The sequence below is a fragment of the Buteo buteo genome, chromosome 4, assembly GCF_964188355.1.
Source record: "Buteo buteo chromosome 4, bButBut1.hap1.1, whole genome shotgun sequence".
Lineage (NCBI taxonomy): Eukaryota > Metazoa > Chordata > Aves > Accipitriformes > Accipitridae > Buteo > Buteo buteo.
Genome location: NC_134174.1, coordinates 49,712,388 through 49,736,589, shown reverse-complemented (window position 1 = coordinate 49,736,589; position 24,202 = coordinate 49,712,388). Strand labels below are relative to the sequence as shown.

Sequence of the window (24,202 nt, the reverse complement as noted above, 5' to 3'; positions counted from 1 at the left end):
TTGTGTAAACTGAGAGGGGGGGGGGGCTGGGATAAACCCAGCGTGTGAGCTTGTTTGATACAGACCGGGGGAATAAATAGAGGTAACTTGTTACTGCCCATGAAGAATGAGAAACTAACCTGTTCTGGGAAAGTTGGCTTTTTTGCTATAGATATTTTTAAGAGCAGTGGCAGTGGTTATTTGGATTTGTAGCATAGTTTTAAGCTATTTTTTGCATCTCCAACTTCTAACTTCCCCTTGGATTGCTGGGATTTTTTTAATTAGTCTATGTAAGGTTGTTATATAGAATTTTTTCGTAATGAAAGAGATTAGTAACATCCAGGTTGTTATTCTGCATATGTATAAGCTTTTAATAAAGAGTATTATTTCTTAATGTCAGCAGTTTCTGAAGGCATTAACAGGTTTTTTTTTAAAGCAGGGTATTGCTGGTGTCTGGGAAATCCTTATTTATTGCTGTATGCGTATGATCTTGAATGTATACTGTGATCTTTTCAATTGTGTATTTATTACCACTTGAATAGTACATAGTCATCCAGACACAGATCACTGTGGTAACCATAGCTATTGCCTTTGTTTGCAAAGTCATTTTGTTCTGTTTTTTAAAGAGCAAATATATTTGAAAAATAACTACTAGTAACCACTACTTAGTGCATTTCCTGTATGATTGTTGGTATCTGTTTGTGATGGTAGTGTTTCTTGTTTGGCTGTTGTGCAAGAGATTTTTCTCTTCTTAACCTTATGAGTAGCTCTGAACTTAATAGAGAAGGACTTTGTTTCAAATGTCCTCAGTAATTCTCAGAAACAATCATATGATTATGAATAAGAAACTTATGAGACAGTTTAGCCGAGCTCAGACCTCAACCTCCATGGATGATACATTCTGCTGCTTTAGAGTCCTTGTCTTATCCGTAAATTATGTTGATAATTGTACAGTATATTACCAACATGAAGCAGAACACCTGTGTGTAAGTCCATTTGTGAGACTCTAGCTACACATTCTTTTTAATAGAAGTAATAAAATAGTTGTTTGTTAATGATTTCTTTTCTCTTATAGAAACAGCAGTCACCCAAACCTGATTTGTATTACCACAGAAGGAAGTTCCCTTATGCCTTATTGTTTGGAGCTTTTCTATTTCTGTGTTTATCTTGATAGATGCATCCATTAACTGTTCAGTGGATGGGTTCTTACAGCAGTACACCTTTCATCTTCCTTTAAAAAGCAGACTTCCAGAAAAACAATGCCAATTAATTTCCATAGCACTCATATTCCACTTGAACTATAAAGTGTATCATTTTAATATGTGTGTATTTTAATGAGCCACTTAATATGGAGTATTTATTTCATGATAAATATTTGGGTTTTTCTTGAATACTTTATTTTAGGTACCACGGATTGGGTCCAACAGTGATTGTTTGTCCAGCTACTGTGATGCATCAGTGGGTAAAAGAATTCCATACTTGGTGGCCGCCATTTAGAGTTGCCATTCTCCATGAAACTGGTTCTTATACCAACAAAAAGGTAATGGTTGACATCCATTTTGTAATTCCAGAAGCTTTTCTTTTTTTCTTTTGTGCTAGCCAAAAAAACCAAAAAAATCCCCTGTTCCTGAATGTTTCTGTGCAGGCTTGTGCTTTTTCTCTGATTGTTTTAAAAGAACAAAAAGTTCACTGTCTTGTATAGATTTGTTAGGAAACTGGACAAAAAGGGGATGACACAGAGTACATTTATATTATGGTACAGACTAGTGTTGCCTGAACGAAACTTAGTAACTGGTTCCTTGCTTGAGCTTTGCTTGTAGTGTAGTCCATGCTAGAAGTTCATGACTAGACTGCTTGTACACCAGATATATGCTTCCAGTACTGGTGAATTCTTTCTTCGCACTTATGTGCATCAGTATGTCATTGATCTAATATTTAATACATCTTGCTTGCACAGGCAATTTCTCTTCAGTTGGTCAGTATGTCAATTGATACCACCTAGTCTCATTTCCTTTAATGACAGTGTTACTTTGTTGGTTTTCTTTTTTTCAAGCACTTCCTTTTCTGTCTTTTCATTTTCTTGGCAAGTCTCTTAATATGTGTGTTCTTACTCCATTTCTTAAGTTGAAGCCTGACTTGTCTGAAGTTTTAATCCTTGGTACCTTGCAGGAACAAAACAAGGAAAACTTAGTTTTTTCTTTTCCCTTGGCCTCATATTTCAGATGCTTAAATGGATTTTCAGGATTCGGCCAAGCATTTTTAAATTTCTCTTTAAATATTTATTGAATTTCTTGTAATAACATTAAAATGATATGGTGCTTAATTGCACTTGATTAAACGTATTCTGAGGTAATTGATGCAGTTACAGTACATGGCAAAAAAAGAATAGCATGCTCTAATGTGCTAATAGCTTCCTGTTGTTCAATTAACTTGGTGTGTTTTCAAGCCCTAAAAGTCTGTTGACCTCAATAACATGCTCACATGTCTTCCTAAATTAAATTGTGTGTGCTTATTTTGGGGTATTTGTTAATTAATGCACTTGACAGACTGGCTCAAATTTTTCCATCTGCAGGAATAGTCAGATTTTCAGGACTTCACCTTCCTGTTGTCCTCCCACAAATGCCTACTCAACAACTTAAAGAATTTGGATACCATGTGATCACTTTAGATAGGTTCAGTTCTCTATTCTGCTCTAATGCCTCATCTTCTGAGAGCTGCAACAGTATGCTTTAAACAAGTGTCACTGCTGATGTGGTTTTTACCTTCTGCACATTTTTTTTCCTAGATGCCTCTTAATCAGAGAAGAGCAAGCTCATGACTAAACTAAAGTTTTAAAAAAAAAAAAAAAAAAAAAAAAACACACACAAAAAAAACCCCAACAAAACTTTCACATTCTAGTTGTCCTTATACCTGCAAGAAAAGTTTACTACTAATTTATTGGCATAAATAACACTTGTGCACTGAAAATATATCACATAAAATACAGGCCAGGTGATTTTCTCCTGCCTAGAATTTGTTTTCAATATATGTTCTTGCTATGAGTACATTAGTGCTGATCTGATCTTGTGACAATTCCATCTTCTGATAACCTATGGCATTACAGGAGACTGCTTTTGCACATGTTAACATTAATAATACTCATTCAGGGACCATTCTGCCCTTATGCTCTGGCACAAGGCATAAACTTAAATAAGAAAATTGTGGTTAGACTGCATAAGAACATATGTTTGTTCCTTGTTTGAGATTAATTTTACATGGCCAAAAGCCAAGTCTCTGGGCACCTGTGATCTCAATGTTGCACAGACCTGTTTGGAATTAAACTGACAATTCCAGGGTTCACCTGTTGTTCTGTTAGTGTATCATGGTTTATCAGGAAGTAAATGAGAAGAGTTTTGTGCTGGACAGCTAACTTGCCAGGAGACAGGATTGGGGAACTAAATGTTGTTACCTGCTTTGGAGTGAGAAAGGTCACTTCAGCCTCTGGGTGTCCTGGTTTCAGCTGGGATAGAGTTAACTGTCTTCCTAGTAGCTGGTACAGTGCTATGTTTTGAGTTCAGTACGCGAAGAATGTTGATAACACTGATGTTTTCAGTTGTTGCTCGGTAGTGTTTAGACTAAAGTCAAGGATTTTTCAGCTTCTCATGCCCAGCCAGCAAGAAGGCTGGAGGGGCACAAGAAGTTGGGAGGGGACACAGCCAGGGCAGCTGACCCAAACTGGCCAACAGGGTATTCCATACCGTGTGACGTCCCATTTAGTATAGGAACTGGGGAGTGTGTGGGGGGGGGATTCGCCGCTTGGGGACTAGCTGGGTGTCGGTCGGCAGGTGGTGAGCAATTGCACTGCGCATCATTTGTACATTCCAATCCTTTTATTATTACTGTTGCCATTTTATTAGTGTTATCATTATCATTATTAGTTTCTTCTTTTCTGTTCTATTAAACCGTTCTTATCTCAACCCACAAGTTTTACTTCTTTTCCCGATTTTTCTCCCCCATCCCACTGCGGGGGGTGGGGGTGAGTGAGCGGCTGCGTGGTGCTTAGTTGCTGGCTGGGGTTAAACCACGACACTGGGCTAACAGAGGTTAGAATGGTCTGGACTGGTGGAAGAACATAATTGTCCCTGAAATTAACTGGACATCAGACAGTGAAGATCTTAATGGATTTTGAGGAATGCATTATCCCACAGTAGTTGGCCAGCAGGTTGTTCATGGTAAAACACAGTATTGCAGCTTGCTCTATACAGGCCTGTGAAAGAGGGACAAAGGATTTCTGAGGAAAGATTAATCTTAAAACTGATGAAGGAGAATTTTGGAGGAAAAGAGTTAAGCAATGACAGGTGTCCCATAAGGCAAGATGGTATTTCATAGCAGAAAGAGACAACAGCTGAAGTTTCATTTGATAAAACTTAAGTTGCTCTTTTAGGTAAGATGGATCTACGTAATTATTGCCATAACATTGTCAGGAATCCTGAAATATTAGCAAATACTAAATCTTTCAGCACTGGTGAAATTATTTGCTTTTATGAATAGGTATTTTCTGTTGCACCTTCTAAGGTACCCAAGCATCAGTGCAAGATCCTGTCTCCCAGTTCTTTAGACTTGCCCACAGAACTATTTGCTTGATAGTGAGGGGTGGGGAAGACGTCTGTTCCAATTGTTTTATCATAAATTGATACTAGGCAATACCTTGCACATAGTTTCGGTTAGTGACACTTCTTTAGTATTACAAAAGGACTTCTGAGCGCTGTGGTAAGTAAAAGGCTCACCGGTCATTACCTTGGCATATCCTCTCTTCCCAGTCCATTTCGGTTTTCTTTGCCAGCAGCTTTAGGGTTTTCCACAATAATATTATGAAATAACAGCTGGAATTGTGAGCACCAGATTGGCTGCAAATCTTGTCAGCCTGTTTCAGATGAGTCACTGAGACATCCTGCTTAGATATCTTTGCTGCTATAGTATTTGCGTAGGGTTTTTTTACCATGTGAAGCTTCAAAAGAGAGACTACTTCATTCCTTTGCTAAAATAACAATGGTAGACAATTTTGGCAGTAAGGGGGAGAAATTAAAAGTTCCAGTTTCACCCCTTGAGATATGAATAACAATTTAAAGGCCTTCAGCTATCCACAAGGGAAAGCAGAGTGGTATTTTAGATGATGGAAGGAAGACACAATAGCAAGTTGGATAGGTTTCCAAGAATTTAGAGCTAGTTTAAGGCATTTGGGTGAAATGTAAAACTTTCTTTTTTATTATTAATTGTGCTCACAGAAGATCATGTGGTTCTTCTATGATGATAAACATGCTTAAGTTGGAAGCAGTAGGAAGAACCAGATTTAAGTAGTAGTCTTCCCTGTGAAGTCAGCTTTCAGTTTGAATAAGGCACAGCATTTGTGGCTAAATATGTCCAGTGGTGCTGTCTTATGCTATTAACCTCCTACTATGGTTTATACTAAATTCTGATGTAGCTTAAAGTGACTTGTAAATATCAAGTGCTCTGAGACTTCTAAGGATGAGAGAAAATAAAGAAGTAAATCTAATGTAGTGTATCATAAACACCGTTTTATTTGCGGTATAGAACAGAAGATAAGGGGAAGAAAGCCCTGTAAGTATAGGGGAAAAAAGCGCCTTTTGTACAAAGAGCTTGTCCTGTTGTTTCAAAACTTCTCATGGCACATGAGCACTTGTATATCACAGAATGTAAGAGGCAATGTGAACTTTGGTTATCTTGGTTTAGCATATCGTATATGGAAGGAGGCTGTATTTTTTAAGATCAAGGCTGAACTTTCAATTTCTTGATCTTTAGAACAAGTATCACTGAGTTTAACCATTCTTTCTGGTAATCACATACCATTTGTAAAGCCGTAACTTTACATTCCCTTATTCCAGTCAAATGCTGGACACACAATGCAGTCCTCAAAGGTAATTGTCAGTTCATGATGCTTGCACCTGTAGAATCACCTATTTGAAGATGACTTTGCACTCTGGAGATTTTAGACGTTCTGCCCTCACACTACAGTAGAATACGCAATCTACATGTAAAGAAAATAAGCTGCAGAGGTTACAGTTACTGGCATGACTGCATAGGGAACCTCTATTTTAGCCAAAGGCTCTATTTCTGAGCTAAGGACCAAACTCAGATAAACTCAGTATCATGCCACAAGAAGTAGCATTCTTGTTAAATATGTAGTAAGTGCTTTAGCTCTTTTTATTGCAACTTTTACATTATTAAACATTGTAATGTGTTCTTTTGAAGCCTCTTCATGGTGCCATTTAGATTGTTTTGTTGGGGGCAGGGAAATAATAAAGAGGTTTTACAGGTTGAATTTATGGATCTCTGGGCTTAATGGTTGGTTATAAGATAGTGATAAGCCTGCTGAAGAATGCATTTTTGATTCACAAGTGATGTATGGTTGAGTAAGTGACTAGATACTATCTCTAAGTTCACACTTGCCTTAAAGGTAGCTGAATGCTTAGAGAGTTTTGTAGTTATCACTCATCTAGTTCTTTAAGTTCAGTCTTAACATACACATTTCTGTTTAAGAAAATTACCATTTTTAATACATAATATTATAGAAGAGTTCAGGTCTTACTCTTAAATATTTTTTAAAACACTACTTTGTGCTAAAAAAAGATAAATCTTATTTCTGTAAGCATCAGTCAAAAAATTTGTCCTGTTTATGTAGCTTCAGAAACAAACTTGTAGCTACAGTGAGGTACCAACAGGAAAAAACCACTTGCTTAGAGGTGTGTCCTTAGAATAAATCATAAACGTTTTAGCCTTAAGAAATGGAGCTTGCCAAAAATCTTCCAGTCTTCGTACATTGCATGTGTCCCTGTGAAGACAATGCAATGCAATCAACTTATCACCCTAAGTTAGGAGAAAATACTGTCTTTGAATTGTAAAACCCTGAAATACTGTGCTGAACAGAACTACAAGATCAGAATTACTCGATCTACTCGCATGTTCCTCTATTCATTAGCGTCATTTAAAGTCTAGAGTTCAGAATTTCAAAGCTGGGTAACTTCTGTGTAATCTTTTGGCATTGGTAGGATTTGTCTCTCTTAAGCTGTTTGGGGGGGGGGGGCCTGTTTTGGGGGTAGTTTGTTTGGTTTTTTTAGTTTAACAGCACATGCCCTGAAATATTTCATTGAAGTGTATTTCCTGAGGGGAAAAAAAAATTAAATTAAACATGCCTGAATCTAACCAAACAGGAATTGTGAATTAAAGAATACATGATAAAATAGCATAAATTTTGAAATGCCACAGCCTCAAAACAGTGTGTATCCAATATTGAATCTGTTATCGTATTTTTAAATATTTAAAATCATTCCAAGAGCTGCAACTAAAGCAAAGGCAACCTCTGAGAAAGTACCCAATGCAGTAAAATGAGAGTTAATAAGTGTTGTAGTGTGAGTTGATAAAATTGTGCTGTTGTATTTCTTCATTGTCAGCACAAATCCTTGTTTATTAAAAATTTAGCTTGAAGGAAACTTTAATTAATTACAGGTTCAGTAAATCCTGACTAGGATTCTGCTGTGGTGTGTTTACAGTGAATGGCCTTCATGTGCCTGTGTTTCACTTCTGTTCTCTCTGCTACCTGACAATGTGATTTATGGCTGTTGTTTTCTACTAGTCCACTGTTTGCCCTCTAGGAGGGATTGGTCTCTTGAGCCTCCATAATAACAGCAGCACTTTCACAAAACATCTTTTAATGACAACAGTGTAACATTCTGTAAGTCAGGCTAATTGCAGACATACCCTATTAATTGCAAAAACTAGGAGAGGTTACATATTTTACAAGCTTTTAATTTGAAATCACCCGAGATGATTTGTCTTTAAGTGTTTGGGTAGAGATGTCTACAATATTCTATGATAGGCCATTGCTGAGATTCTAGGACACGGTTGCAGACTGTGGGCAGTGTGCCAGGTAGAATTAAGCTTTGGATGTCCACATCTGCCTAGAAATCCTACTCTGTCTGTAATACGAATTGTTCTAAAGATTACATATTCTCTTGAGAATCATGATGTCAACATTAAATAATGTGTCATGGTTTTATCAGGAGCTGATAATCAGAAAGTAGAAGTTCTTGAACAGTTGAACACAGAAGAGCTTTTTGAATCTTGGGGTATGTCTGAGCAAGAAATTTTATAATAAGAGATCATGAACTTTTAACACCATCCGAGTCTTTGAGATGGATTTTTCCCTTTTGTTTTTGTTGGGTTGTTTGTTTTTTGGTTTTTGGTTTTTTTAAGGTACTTCTAGTAATAAGAGTTTTGTCTTTCCTTTAGCAAATTCTGTGGTGGTTCTAGTTTTTTTTTCTTTTACAGTGGGTATTTTTGTTTCATCCAGAATTGCTTCCCAGCCCATCATCTTCTGTTTAGGTCTTCTAGATTCATATGTGGAGAGTAAATGCAAGAAAGATGAGTCTTGAATACTATGAATGCTTGGAAGGTGACATAGATGGTCCCTGCCCTACATAATCTACAGCTATAAAGGGTAGTAAAAACTTGGGGAAAGGATATAGCTTACAAGAGAAGCACAAAATTTGAAGATTACTCACAAATATATTAATCCTATTAATGAGAGAGGTTGGGCAGAATTTAGGAATAACCAAACAGACTTTGTGATTTTTTTTCAGTTTTTCACTTGTTTAATTTTCTCAAACTTTCTAGATCTTGCATGCAGTACGCAAAGCTGGGTTTGTGAAGTGCATATAGGAGAACTTTAATCAAATGTAATGTTTGTTTTTCCAGACATTGCCTTTTAAAATAAATAAATAAATAAAACCCACTGTTTCCTTCTGACCAGTTTTCAGGTCAAATTCTGATCTGTTATAACACAGTGTTCAAGTGTTTCATTCTTTTACAGATGAGCTAAGAATCATATAATCAAAATCTTGCCTATACTTATTTTCTTTGCAAACTGAATTATATATCTGCTTTTTCAAAACTTTTTGTATGTACCTTGGACAGCAAACCTGTAGTTCAGTAGGTCTGAGTTTTCTGTCTCACTGTTACTGACAACATGCACCTTTTGCTTTTAGGTGAAACTAATTCATGAAATTGCTTCATGCCATGGAATTTTAATTACATCTTATTCATACATTCGACTGATGCAGGATAGCATCCACAGCTATGACTGGCATTATGTGATTCTGGATGAGGGTCACAAAATCCGAAATCCAAATGCCGCGGTCACACTTGCGTGCAAGCAGGTACTTTATAAAAAATGAATGAAATATTTTAAGTGCTCTGGGGGGGAGGTTCCCAAATCTAATAGCCTGTATTACTTTATCATAAAAATGCACATTTGACCATTAATAAAGAACAAAAGCATAAATCAAAATGGTCTGTATTTGACTATTTAATTTACTTAACATTTTTAATGAGCTTACATTAGTAAATTTACAGAAGTATGGTAGAGAAAAAAATCAGAAATTTTAAATTGTGTAGTAATTTACCATTTGGGATGAATGTCAGATTGCTGGTGTTCATCTTCTCCTAACAGTTTATGGACAATATATTGCAGAAAGCTGTTTATTTCAGGAATATGAGGCCACATATTTTAAAATGAGAATTCATTGATGGTGAAATTGAATATACTCTGAGGCAGGAGGCAGGTTACACCATGAACCGTGAAAATAACTTTCTTTTGGTTTTGTGTTTTTTATTAATAGTTCCGCACACCCCATCGAATCATCTTGTCTGGCTCGCCTATGCAAAATAACCTAAAGGAGCTCTGGTCCCTCTTTGACTTTGTATTCCCAGGGAAATTGGGAACACTGCCTGTGTTCATGGAGCAATTTTCTGTTCCAATAACCATGGGAGGGTATTCTAATGCCTCTCCTGTCCAGGTAAATGCCTCAAAAATATCACTTTGCTTGAAGGAAACTGTTACGTTGTTTCTAAACTGACTTTTAAATGTACTTCATGCTGTATGTTCTAGACACAACTTAAGAGAGAGGTGCATGTGTGTTTTACTGCTGCGTTTGTGAAAAGAACTGTTCAACTAAATGAGACCATTTTGTTTATACAGGGGTATAGCTTATACACAAGGCTTTCTTGTCAAAAGTTTAAATCATTAGAATTATTCTTTGATGTAAAGATAAGCAAATTGCGGTGGGAAGTGTATATAAAATACATCTTGTGTTTTGATGTATTTGAATAAAACTTTCCTGTTTGATATCAAGTTTTGGCAAATTATGCAATAGAGGAATCCTTAAATCCAAACTGAAAACCGTTTTCATTTTAAAAAGCTAGAGTATGTATTGGAAGTCTGAAAGTAGATAAACTATTTAATTTTGAAAGCAAAAATTATGGGGAATATTATTTTGAATAAGTATGTCTATTAATCTTTGTAGTTGTGGTTCTCAGTATTTATGGGCTCTTAAACTTTTTTCAAATTAGCTGATAGATAAATTGTCTGCATAATAATCTGCAGACTAAGTTTCATATAAATGCTAATAAACTTGTATCCTTTTAAATATTCTTGTAATGTTTTGCACACATACATTTCTAAAGTTTTATTTTCTTTTTGAGTTTAAGTACTTCCCCTGTCTAAAGCTTAGTAATTTACTAAATTGGACAGCCAATTTGTTTTTTACAAATCAATAATTTATTATATTCTTTGTTTTGCTTTAAGAGAAATGAAGGTATTTTTTAGCCATTATGTACAGTTAATACCCATCTCACACATCCATTACCCATTATAGAACCATATGCTCCATTTAAGGCCAGAGTGACCTTTAGTTTCTGTGATCATGAGGATTTTCTTGTACCGATTTTTTTTAATAGTCTCAAGTGGGCACTAATCTTCACTTATTGTCTAGTAACCACCATTGCTGCAGGCTTGTTTTTTGATCTTCAGTAAATGTATTAGCAGTTTTTCATGAGGAATTTGGTTCTGTGCAAGTTTATACTCACTTCTTGAATTGGTTTCTAAAAGAAATACCTCATTTCTGATCTCTTTTAAAGTCCACTAAATTAGGAAAGATAAGTTAGTGGTATCTGAGGAACACTTACTTTTTCAATGTTATTGTTGCTAACATGAATTTTATTGCAATTCATGTTGTGTTGAATATGTAACTGTAGATGCATGTGATTCATAAATAATCTAATTTTATTAGAATTTTCCTATTACTAGATATGGAATTTTGCTTGTTACTAAAATTAATATCAAGAACCAAAATACAACTTTTGCTTTTTCTTCCTTTTTCAGGTAAAAACTGCATACAAATGTGCCTGTGTGTTGCGGGACACCATAAACCCCTACTTGCTGCGAAGAATGAAGGCTGATGTAAAAATGAGCCTTTCACTTCCAGATAAAAATGAACAGGTTTGCTTATCTTTACTATTAGATCTGAGCCCTCTCCTTCCCCAAAATCCAATCTTTCATGGACATTTGGAAATAATTTGTGCTAATAGTAGATGAAATGCTGTTTTAACTAAAGATAAGATGTAGAGCTTTCAAGTTGCATACTCCTTCCACCTACATTCTGAGCATTAAATGGTCACAGTCTTGCAGGGTCTGTACAAGTACACTCTCATCTAAAAACCAAAGGCTATATGAAGCGTAGTCAGGTCTGCTTAATACTGTCCTCCGAGGTCACAGGTGCATACAAATGAGTTGTCCATGGGGTGTTTGCTATGATGCATCTCTTGGACACTTTAACATTGTTTTCTCCTTTAAAAGGTTCATTTAGGCAGCAAATAGTAGAGAAATACTTGATGGCAGTTGTTCATATGGCAAGCTAGCTGGGCCTGTACATTCTAATAAATTTCCAAAATATTAGCCTTTTGATCAAACACTTGTTTGCTCTACAAAGAGGTGAGATATCTTTTTAGGAAACATTCTGATTCAAAGTAGAGGTTGAAAGGATTGTTTAAACAACTGAAATTCCTACAAATACTCACTTGTAGTCATTATTAGATTCTTCTGCCACTCAGGTTTCAGTGCTTCAGGCTTTCCTGTCCTCTCTTCAATCTTTCTTCTCTTTTAATTCTTTCTATTCAGTATCTTTTAACTTAGTATTTCAGTATGTCAGACATCTGTGAAGCTTCATTGTAGCACATTGCAAAACTTTAAAATTCACTCTATTTGGAGTTTACAGGTCGGGCTTGAGCCCGACCTGTTCATTTGTTTCATTTGTTCATTTGTTTGCTTTGGTAGGTCCTCTTCTGCCGTTTGACAGATGAGCAGCGTCAAGTCTATCAAAATTTCATCAGCTCTAAAGAAGTTTACCAGATTCTCAATGGAGACATGCAGGTTGGCATTAATTAATGTTAATGACAGGTAGAGTTTGATGGATAAAGTCATGGACTGACCTTTGCATTCTTCTGTCTGGATTCTAAGCAGAAAGGGGAGCAAACACACTAATCTCACTTCTACTTTTGTGGATGTATGCTTTTTTTTCTCAGAAATATTCCAGGGAATATGTAGAGTTAGTGATCCATATGTAGTGGCATGAGCAGATAAAAGTAGTAATGGAATGACTTTGCAATATGTTTGTGATCTTGGGAACAAATTATGGCTTGTTGGAAGACCTGCTGTAGGTTACCATATGCATGCTTTTATACAATTGCAAAAGTGAAGCAAAGGAAAAGAGTAATTTGTCCTCAGAGTACAGTTCAGGTATGATAACTTTGTGATGCAACAGTTGATTATTTCACAGAGTCTTAATGTATAGCAGAGCAAATAGCAAGCATCCTTGTTACGGTTGTACTAGTCACTTCAACACCTTTTGCCTCCATCCTTACAACATAAGTGTTGAAATTGCTGTGACCAGGTTGACAGCAGTAATGGAAATACAGTTTCAGATGCCTGCTGTTGCCTGTGTAAAAAGTCTGGTATTCCCTGTGACTCCTACATTGCACACATTTGGTCCATTTGACTTTTGTATGCATGCAGTGAATGTTTTTCACTCCCATTTTACCTGCAGGATACAGATCTACTGTTTGTAAGAGGAGAAGTAATATGTCTTGGTTATGATGTGTAATTTACCATGTTTCCTTGTCTTGTGAGCTGTGAAATCCCTTCTGCCCCCACCACCAGTGACTCCAGTTAGTTGTATGGTCAGTACAGCCATGTATATTGCAGTGCCATACAAAGCAGATGTTGACCTTATCACTGTTTTTACTTTTATATTTTTTCAAGATCTCGCAAAGGTATAGTGACCAAGCTTTTTCAAATGCCTAGCCATTTTAGTTATCCCAATGAAAATTATTTTAAGGAGCTTGATCTTCAAGAGATGGCTTGTACAAGACTATCTGCAGAAATTTCTCTTAAGATGTACAGAATGGGCTATCATATTTACTAGAGTTCTGAAAATTTTGAACAGTAAATGTCAATGCTTTTATTAGATGTTTTGTGATGACAGCAGTGAATTCCAGCTGAAAAACAAAAACCCCATCATACAAACAAACCATAAATTATGAGCAGGCTCATCCAACTTGTAGCGATAGAAGATTGAGGGATTTGCTGTTTCAAGCTAGTTCATTTTTATGAGTGCCCATTATATCAGAAGAATAAGTAACACTTGTAATCTTGTTGAATGAATAACTGAACAGAACCTTCTAACATGGCACCAAAATTGGTAATTTTCAGCTTCGTATGTTTGTTCAAATATGTTTACTCATCTGTTCTTTGTTACCATGCATGCTGGTGGGTATACTTGCTATCCTCAAGGTCTGCCTTAAGTTACCTGCTAACATGGCAGGGGTTGGAAGGAAGGGCACAATAATTTCAAGTAACAAACTTGGTGGAATCTTTCCTTTTGAGTAGGAAAAATTTGACTGTGAGTTACAGCTAAAGACTACTTTTGCTAATGTGGAAATTGCTGCAGAAACAGCAAGGGAAATTGCTCTTAACATTGTCACCAGAATAGGCTCAAAAGAATGTAAACTTTCATTGACCTTCTCTTGTACTTGATTCTTGATTCTTCTTCTTGATTTTTCATAAAACTTTCCATGAAATGAGTATTAGCGTCCATTGGCTTTTCTAAAGAGCAAACCACTATTAAAAACAAACTTCTTGATGATTACTGGATTAATACATTATTTTTCTCAACCACAACCCATACAGACAAATGTATTTGTCAAGAAAATGAAAATAAAAATATTTTTCTCCTGTGTTCTTTAGATTTTCTCAGGACTAGTAGCTTTGAGAAAGATTTGCAACCACCCTGACCTCTTCTCCGGTGGCCCCAGGATTTTGAAGGGTGTACCAGATGCTGAAGTGGCGGAAGCAGATCAGTTTGGATATTGGAAACGTTCTGGAAAAATGATAGTGGTAGAATCCTTGCTGAAAATATGGCATAAACAAGGTCACAGAGTGTTGTTTTTTACTCAGTCAAGACAGGTAAGATGAGCTAATTGTTTTTAATTTTAGTTATTACTAAAACTAAAAATGTGTGTGTATGTATCCCAACAAGACTTGTAATTAGAACCACCTTTTGTAGTGTCCTTCTCAGAAAATTAACATCTTATTGAAAAAAATACCAAAAATTAGTAATGTCTTTGGAATAATTGGAGACCAGTTCCTAAGCTCAGTAAGCTTTACTGGAATGACACAGTGTTGTGGCAGTCTTGCCCAAATTCATTATACTGGGTCAAAGCTTGTATCAGTTCTACCCATATAACACCAAGCTGAAGCAGTGGTGACATATTTATTGTCCCTACTGTGTAGTTTCAGGATAGAATCGGTAGTCAGTTTGCTTGCTGTGTTTAGTGCATGTGCTGCACATCTGATTCTCAGAACTGTTTGCTTTGGGCCAGTAGCACAGACAGTGACCTTCATTTGTTTTCCCTATGTATTGATGATTTTATCTTGCTTCCATGGATTCCCATGGAATGCTGCACCTTTTACCTGGTTAATTGTCTTGAGACCATGGCTCTGGACTTCCCAAACCAAGCACAAACATTCCACTCATGCATTCAGCAGTGAAATAACTACTTTTTATTATTTTTTTTCCCCAATTACATAAGTTAATGAATTTTCTGCTTATTTAAGTTTCACAAGTTTTTGGTTGTCATCTTGTTTGTTTGGTTGGCACTGCAGTTAGTACCAGAAATTCTTATGACTTGATCAGACAGTTGCTCAGTCTTCATGTCTGGATTTCATTAAATTTTTTCCATCACAACAGATGCTGCAGATACTTGAAGTCTTTGTGAGAGAAAGAAACTACTCCTACCTCAGGATGGATGGCACCACAACAATAGCTTCCAGACAGCCCCTTATAGCAAGATACAATGAGGTGAGATGTTGCATCCCACACACTAATGCCTGTTAGTGAGTGTGGTTGAGTTCTTGCATTCCTTTTTGGTCTGTTTTTAATTATACTACAGGTTTGACACACAAAACTGGGGACTTCAATCAAATGAAACCACTTTCTTTGTGAGAGGGGGAAAAAAGTGATCACTTTTTTCACACTTAAGTTGGGTTTTCTTCTAAGAAAAAAACCACAGTTGAAAAGGGGAAAAAGAAATTTTATTGGACAACAGTAAATGAAATTTAGATCAAACTACTCTTATTTGTCAAGAGATATTAGGCAAAGAAGGAAATGCATTCCTTCTCTTGGGTCCCTTTGCATCTTTGTGAATAATGCTGATAATAAAAGAATCCAGGAAATGAAAAAAAAAAACAAAACCCACAATAATTCTACTTTGGTAATTCTTGCTTTAGTAAATTCTTTCTTGTGTTATAGGACAAGTCCATATTTATTTTTCTTCTAACAACTCGTGTTGGTGGCATTGGAGTTAACTTGACTGGTGCTAACCGGGTTATTATTTATGATCCTGATTGGAATCCTAGTACAGACACACAGGTGAGTGGTTCATTACATTCCATTTACCAGCTAAGTTTAAATAAAACTGAAGACAGAATGACATTTATCTCCTCAAATAGTGTTAAAGCACTATGTTGCTCTTCCCTAAGTTGTTGTTCCTAGCAATGGTCACTTAGGGTGCAGTTCCATATTATTACTCTTGTGGCAAAGCCGATTTAAGTGGTTCCCACCACATCCCCTTTATGCTGTTATATCTTACCACTCTTCAATATTGTCAATTCACATAGTCTGTTTAGAGTGTAGCCAAACAAACAGTTGAAATGGCCTGATTTTTAAAAATAAACAAACAAACAAACCAGATGTTTCTGAAGGGAGAGTACAGCTGTGCAAGCTCTTGAACACGCATGACTGTTTACGGTGGCAATGCAGGGTAAGAAAAGGGGAGCAAGTGTTGCTTAAATTGGCTTTGTCACTAAATAACGATATGTAGCTATACCCTTAGAAGCTGCTGTTAAGCCAATACCTTGAAGAAGTTGTTCTTTATCTGATGGTGTGATGAGACCCTGGTTTATTAGATCCCTCAACAGTATATGCGGCTTACATGTTTGAGAGGAAAAAACTATTTCTGATGAAAATCCTACATAGCTCTGAGATCTGCAAGTGGTATGTTTTAGTTGTTGGTTCAAGAAGTTTATAGGAAAGCTTTCAGTTAAGAAAAAGAAGAAAAGTTCAACCGAAATGCGTATATTAAAGATCTATTGTAAAATAGTTCCCTTTTGGAATAAGTCTATATAAAGTACATATCCTAGATAAGAGTTATAATTTTAACGTAATTTATTTTTTGAGATTTATTGCATAGATTTCTTGGTACAACTGGAAACTTTTCTTTTTACGTAGGTAAAATTTCTAAATTGTTTTCCTCTCCTGCTGAGTTAGTTGTCCTAATGTTGTAGAAATACCACAGCTATGCAACTTCTTATTAAATATCCAAACTAGGTTTGAAGCAGTGGTATCGATAGCTCTCTTGTCAAACACATGTCTAAGAGGCTAATGTCTGGTAACCAAACCTTTTATGTTCCAGGCTCGGGAACGTGCTTGGAGAATAGGCCAAAAGAAACAGGTGACTGTGTATAGGCTTCTCACTGCAGGTACTATTGAAGAGAAGATATACCACAGGTCAGTTGGATAAAGCAGTATGCACAAGAAAATATTTGTAGCGAATCTGAGGTGTACATAACAGTGACATACCTGTGCATGTGCACACATGGCTTGTAATCCCCATCTTGGTCATGATGGGCGAGTCACTGAAAACTTTTAAAAATTTCTGCTGAGAAATGGACCTTCATCTAATATTAGGCTCCCAGCTGCAGTGCTGTGCTGCTGCCTCTCTAGCTCCAAGAACCACATGCTAAACATACTTCATCAGTCTGTTCCAGCAGCTGTGTCCAGTACATCCAGAATTCACTGTAAATGAGAGAGTATGAGGCATAGACAGGAAAAAATGAGCCCCTTACTCAGAACATGAGACTCAACAAGTCTGAAATGCAAATTGAAATCAACAAGTTCTTTATATTGTCCTTAGGATATATAAAGATGTATGTGCTACATACATCCATTTACTACTCTGCAAACCCAATTTGATTTTATTCCCAAATCATTCCAAAGTGAGAGAATTAAATCCCAAGAACCACCAGTCATATTCACATTATTTATTCCAAAATGTTGCTAAAGCCTTGAAGTGCTTGTATTTTGAAAACAGTGAGATCTTTTTGTTTTACTTTCCTGTTCAGCTTTCTCAGTAGTTAGCTTCACTGACATGAATTCCAAGTGAATGTACATGGGAATCCTCTGTCCAGGCATTGCTCTTCAGAACTGGAATATCCCCTTTGAAAATGCAGATGAATGAAAAGCTCTAAATAATGAAATACCCGCACTTATTGAGTGCCTTTTAAAATCTATTTTACCACATGGACACAAAGCATCCGCTGTTGGTTGGCTTGCATCCCTCTGGCATACTTCTTTTTGAACAACACTGACCACATCAAGGAAGTGGGCTCTAAGGGTCAGGGCAGCCATCAGAAATTCATTTATTTCCTGAACAGTGCAATGGGCTTTGAACTTTGAGCAAGTTGCCTTTTCTCTTCACCTGTGTTTTCTTTTCTGCAATTATGTGATCATCCTTGCAAGAAGCTATGAAGCTCAGTTAATTCTTAAAAACTTTAAAGTCATCTGATGGGTGCACTACAGTAGCTGGCACCTAAGTTTAAACTTAGTTTTTGCCAACTGGATTTAAAAATACTTACCCTGCTTAATGCCAGCAGAGCCAAAACCATGATAAAAACACTTCTTGAGAACTGATTTCCAGCTTTATTTAGGGATGTATTTTTTGTACATGAAAATAGTGTGTAGAACTTGAAATCAAAAGCTATGTAGTACAAACATGGCATAGAAGTAGATTTACCAATGCTAGAAGACTTTTTGCAGCTTAGTTCTCCTCCACATTTGTTTCTTTCAGTCTTCTGCAGATGGGCTTTTATTCCCTTCCTCTCAACCACAAATCTGATTTCCCTTTTCAGTGATTGTCATCCAGTCATCACCATCGGACTGAGCTGCTCTGCTGCTTTTGATTCCTCCAACCAACTGACCGTTAAAATGTTGTAATTTTAACAAGCTCTTGTTTTTCTTTCAGGAGCTTTCTGATAGTTTTATTGTAACACATGCAAGCTTTTCAATTTTAATGGACAAAAAAAATTCTAGCTGTGAGGTTATTTATTGCTTAGCTAAGGGATGCCCCATAGGACATTTCAGGATGGTGGTTACCTGTTGTGTTATGGGGTTGTTGCAAAAACAATAAATCCCTGTGTTTAACAATTTAGTTGGTTGTTTGAAAGTTACTAACTCAAGATTGTCTTTTGGAAACTAACATCATCTTCCCACTGCTTAGTTGTTCTGCAGGGTAACATTTGTGCTTATACAGTTTTCTGTTTAAGTACTGTATTCAGTACTTAAACGTAGCTAGACATTGTTTCATGCACAAAGTACTTTTTTTTTCATTTTTAGACAAATCTTCAAACAGTTTTTAACGAACAGAGTGCTGAAAGACCCTAAGCAGAGGCGCTTTTTCAAATCCAATGACCTTTATGAACTTTTTACTCTGAGCAGCCCAGATGTGTCTCAGGGGACAGAAACAAGTGCAATTTTTGCAGGTACGCATTTTTCTCTGTTTGTTTAAAAGAAAAAATGTTTGAAGTGTTTGATAAATGGATACTAATTTCATTCATCCCTCAGGTACTGGTTCAGATGTTCAAGTCCCAAAACACCAATTGAAACATAAACTTGAAAAGCCACCTGATAATGACACTTCTAAAGGTGATCTCCATCTTACAGAAGGCAGCTCACCAAAGTACAGCAAGTCATCCAATTCCTACTCAACCACCCACATGACAAATTCTTCTTCTAAAGCAATAGACGCAAGTGAGGAAACCAAAGGGAATTTGGAAGCCTTTGACCAAAATAGCTATGCAAAAGATAATATACAAGCTGCTACTAATATAAATTCATTGAATAAAAGCAAGGAGGAAAGCTTGGAAAGAGCTGACAAATCTATGTTCCAGTCATTGCCAGATGATGCAGGGTCTTCAGAGAATGCCAAATGTCTGAACACCATGGTAGCTGATGAAGTACATGGAGCAGCTAACGCAAATGCAAAGGGAGATTTTAGCCTTACATGTGGTGCAGCTGGCTCTTGGGAAAAGCAGGTTGCTAAAACTGAAGATGGGCAATTAGATAATAATCATTATAAGTGTACCTCAAAAACAAAGCACAGGGTGGATATGCTGTCACACGAGAGCCACAAAGATAAGTCTAAGAAGAAGCATCACAAAGATGCCAAATTTGAAGGAGAGCGCGTTCCTCATCTAGTGAAACAAAAGCGATACAGAAGGGAGAACAGTGAAGAGAAGGAGGAAGACTCAAAGAAAAATGATGATTATGTCTTGGAGAAACTTTTCAAAAAATCAGGTAACAGTTGTTATTTTGCTGCTCAACAGTGTCAGACTATTTAAACAGAGGTATATAAAACTTATGCAAGTGAAGGAAGGAGCAGTTCTGTTACTCTGATGGTCAGAGCTACAATACAAAATGAGTTTTATCTATTCTGTTACTGTAGTGAAACATTAAAATGTTCATCACTTAAATGCTTCGGTTATGAATGTGCTCATTACCTCGGCACAAACGTTTCAGAGAGCTGCAGCCTTCCAGAAACACTTCTGGATGTAGAAGTAATGCAGTGTTTCTTCTGGAAATAAGGATATAACCAACCTTCATTTACACAGGGGTTTCACTTCTGTCTGCCATGTCCATAACAATAGAAATGATCAATTTACCCACATAATTGCCAAGTCTGTTGTGAATAATGACCTCATCAGCACACCAGAAGTGGTTTGCTGTCAAATTGATTGCTTAACTGATAGAAGGGGGTTCTCTTATTAGAAATGACTATACTGAAGTGCTGACTATAATCAACCTGCAAAATGAAAAATATGATTGTGGCATTCACTTAAATGGTGAATATTTAATTTTACAGATAACCATGTAAATGAACAGATGTCCTCCTTCACCTTTTCTTGTATCTTCTGGTTTCTAGGGGTGCACAGTGTTATGAAGCATGATGCCATTATGGAAGCTTCCAGTGCAGATCATGTGCTGGTGGAAGCAGAAGCAAACAGAGTGGCCCAGGATGCCTTAAGAGCCTTAAAAGTCTCTCGACAGCAATGTTTAGGAGCTGCTTCTGGTGTGCCAACCTGGACAGGCATGAGTGGTCTTTCAGGTGCACCATCAGGAATAAAGTAAGTTCAGTTCTCACACTGCTTTTCCAAAACCAGAAAAGTTCCTTAGGATGCTACGGATTTATCATTTTTTTTGCACTTGGTATTTGCAATAACATGTATCAATGTGGAGTTCGTGTTTTATATTTAATAAAGACATGAAGGCATATTACAAGCCTAGGAAGTCCATTCTGAAGTACAAAGAAAGCATTATTGTTGCATGGTAGAGGAGAGAGAGTTTGGCAGAGGGCTCTTGAGAATCCTAAAACACAAACCCAGTCAAAGTCTTTGTCAAAACTATCCTAATCACTTTGAGAAGGATGTTTTATGGAGCTAATTCTTTTGTGGGTTTTCAGGAGTCGGTTTGGTCAAAAACGAAACCCCATGCTGCTTTCTTCACATTCCACTTGTGCATCACCTGCGAAGAAGTGCAAGGTAAGAGACAAAAGCTAACATTTCTCTTTTAATAGCTGATATATGTGAAATGTTCTGATTTATGCAACAAATCTGATTTATACTGTAGATGTGTCTCATACCCATTTGTCGTATGATTATGTAGAATTCTAGAATTTTTAGTCACCCATGAATTTGATTTTTCATGTGTTGATATAGCATCTTGATGAAGTCTAATTAGATCCAGCAGTCACAAATTGCAACATGGTCTGGTTATCTGTCTAAAGACCAGCAATGCTTTTTCTTTCACTTCCTAAGTTCTAAAGTTGAGACTAGAACATATTACCTCTTTATTGTGTATTTCAGATGACTAGCTTCTGAGTGTTCATGTTTGTTGTTTAAGTCTAAACAGCAAGCAGATTTTGTATAACAGATTCTGCGGATCTCAAAATCCAACTTTCTCCATAGTCTTTATGTTTGTTTGCAGGGTGCAGATACAATAAAGAAAGAAAATGTAAAGAAGTGTAGTTCCAATGGGCACTTTGATGGAAGATCTGGAGAATCACCGTCCAGTGCACTAGACTCTTCATCTTTATTAGCTAAGATGAGGGCAAGAAACCACCTTCTTTTACCACAACAGACAGGGAATGAGGCAGATGAGAATCATCAGCAAGCACCTGCTCTGGCCCTGGGTTCAACAGAATATGATGAACTGCTCGTGGATATGCGTAACTTCATAGCGTTCCAGGCCCATGTGGACGGCGAGGCTAGCACTCAGGAAATATTGCATGAATTTGAGTCCAAACTGCCTGCAGCGCAGTCCTGCGTCTTTAGAGAACTTCTCCGCAATCTCTGCACCTTCCATAGGAGCCCCAACGGTGAAGGTGTCTGGAGGCTAAAGCCAGAATTCCGGTGACCTTTGTCAAGGGAAGTCATCTGTCTGTACGCTTGGCCACGACTCTTCTTTCAAAGACTTACTGTTTGTCTTTTAAAGTGAGGAATTATTTCGTATTCATGATTTAATAATTGACTTGAGCAGTCAGTGGTGCAGCGCTTGTTGCAGGCTTAGAGCTAACTTAATTTCTGATTTACACTATTTATATCAAAGTGCCGTCTACCTCATAGATGAAACAATACAAAATATCAGCACCTTTTCTTTAAAAGAAATCTTAATATAACTGGGATGAAGAATACATACTGACTTTTTATTGCAATAAGAACCATGGATGTTGCCATGGGTTGTAAGACTTTGATTTCTGCGAAATTCCAAGAACTTCCTCGATTTTCTGTACGTTACTTGAATGGTCATGGGGCACACAGTGTACCGTTAAAAAAAAAAAAAAAGAGGAGGAGGAGATGATAGGGGTCAGCATGAGAGATTCACTTGCACCGACAAGTGTGTCAAAGTCATTGTATTTCATCAGTAGTGAGAATTCTGTTTTAATGTAGGTGCTTTCATTGTTGCCAGCATCTAGCACACGCAGTGTAACTTAGATCACTAAATATTTTGGGAAATAATTCTACTGCAACAGAGGTTTAATCACAAAAATTGAAAGCCTGGCAGGATATTGAGATGACTGACAGTTGATAATTATGGAAAACTTAGGATATTAGGAAAACCCATTTACACTATAATCATCAATTCAGTTACAGTCCCATACACCACTGGCAATTGCTTGGTACAATATTTCTTACCACTGAGGTGACAGTAACTGTGATGTTTGTCACAGGTTGTGGACTGATAGTTGAAATCCCATGAAATTATCATGGGTCTCACTGTAATTTATGTCAAAAACTTTCCAGTTCCCTGTTAGCACTTAGTCTTTGTCAAGGTGTAAAATTTTGAGGTGTTAGTTGGCCAGAGGGGGAATGGTTTCACTGCATTTTACTAAACATAATCACTTTTGGCCAGAGACATAATTAGAGCATATACAGCACTCACAGGTCATACCTATTCTGTAGATAGGGGAAATCTCAGTCTTCCTGACAGTCAGACAAGTTCTAATACCCACTTTCTTCCAAGGAAGGAAGGATTGGATTATTTGTGGCAAATCTGAGTACTACTTTGGGTCTATCTTCAAGGTACTAGTGTGCTATGTAAGGAAATCTTAAGGGGGAAAGAATGGATAGATTTTTGAGAAGAAAACTACATTCTTGCAGCAATATTAAATTACTGTATGGCTTAAACTAGGAACAGTTAAATATGCCTAATGTCCTTCCTATCCCTAAGCTACTTAGAAAAGGGAAAGCTCTAATTTTTTTGTTCAGTGTGAAAGTATCTTCTTTACTTCAAGTGAAAATACAAATACTGAAAGATGAATGGTGAAGCAACAATACAAACTGTTACTTTTTTCTCATAAAGAAAGTCTTTAAGATACCCCAGTGGCTCTTCTTCTTGGTTTTGCTCAGTGCTAAAGGTTCTGTAGAGATTTGCAAAAAGTGGTGACTTGCTGTTTCAATAACTGGTCAGTTGGCTTTTCACAGACTGGAGCTGGACAGGGCAGCCAAGAATCTGTTTCTTTTCCTCATGGCATTTCAAGGTGGGACTGTGGCACCTTTTCCTGACATCTCTTTTCCTGATCCCCTTTATATTCGCTTACCTTCCCTCTTTCAGGAGAAAGGTAAAACCAAGAATCTAGGCTGCAATTACAAAACACTTCAAAAATTGTAGATCTGTCGATCTGACTTAAAATGGATCAGTAAAAGAGTAAAAAAAAAAACAAACAACTTTGCTGTTCTCTCAAAAGCTGTAGGGAATTTTAATTGGTTTTGGGTGTCATGCCCCCACATATCCCTATGCCCCAGGAACAAACCAGGAATTCAGCTGTTAGCAAAGCTGCTGTTGTCACCTTAGCTATCAGTTCTGGTATCCTGTTTTATTTACTACTTCCAATCTTAAAGAAATAGTTCCTGTATTAAGGAAAGTTTGCAGCTTCTCGCTGATCTGTTAATGTAAATGGACTTGCATGTGCTTTTTATAAATCCTAGGCTTTTATGGACTTAATAAAAAAGCAAAACCAAAAGTCTGTTCTAGAAGTCTTCTTTGGGGGCAGGGGGAAGAATGGCGGGGAGGCATCTCTTCCTGTATAGTGTGGCTCTGACTAAATGATTCATATTATCTTTAAGTACATTTCCATTTTTCATACAACTTCAAATTATGCAGCCTAGTAACTAGATTTTTTTCCAGTACTAGCTTTTAAAATGTTTAAAAGACTGAATGAATAT

General features: G+C 36.8%; 1 protein-coding gene across 2 annotated transcripts in view; it reads left to right on the top strand.

The window, feature by feature from the left end:
• Nucleotides 1-24,000, top strand: part of ERCC6 (ERCC excision repair 6, chromatin remodeling factor) — a 49,893-nt gene extending 25,893 nt beyond the window's left edge. For both annotated transcript variants that reach the window (XM_075026001.1, XM_075026000.1), the window contains 14 exons: nucleotides 1,384-1,519; nucleotides 9,021-9,191; nucleotides 9,654-9,830; nucleotides 11,195-11,311; nucleotides 12,146-12,241; nucleotides 14,114-14,332; nucleotides 15,117-15,227; nucleotides 15,678-15,797; nucleotides 16,840-16,934; nucleotides 18,819-18,964; nucleotides 19,047-19,778; nucleotides 20,404-20,605; nucleotides 20,941-21,019; nucleotides 21,465-24,000. In XM_075026001.1, the coding sequence (XP_074882102.1) occupies nucleotides 1,384-1,519; nucleotides 9,021-9,191; nucleotides 9,654-9,830; nucleotides 11,195-11,311; nucleotides 12,146-12,241; nucleotides 14,114-14,332; nucleotides 15,117-15,227; nucleotides 15,678-15,797; nucleotides 16,840-16,934; nucleotides 18,819-18,964; nucleotides 19,047-19,778; nucleotides 20,404-20,605; nucleotides 20,941-21,019; nucleotides 21,465-21,893 (2,830 nt within the window). In that variant the 3' untranslated portion in view covers nucleotides 21,894-24,000. The remainder of the gene's footprint in view (nucleotides 1-1,383; nucleotides 1,520-9,020; nucleotides 9,192-9,653; nucleotides 9,831-11,194; nucleotides 11,312-12,145; nucleotides 12,242-14,113; nucleotides 14,333-15,116; nucleotides 15,228-15,677; nucleotides 15,798-16,839; nucleotides 16,935-18,818; nucleotides 18,965-19,046; nucleotides 19,779-20,403; nucleotides 20,606-20,940; nucleotides 21,020-21,464) is intronic.
• Nucleotides 24,001-24,202: the final 202 nt, after the last annotated feature.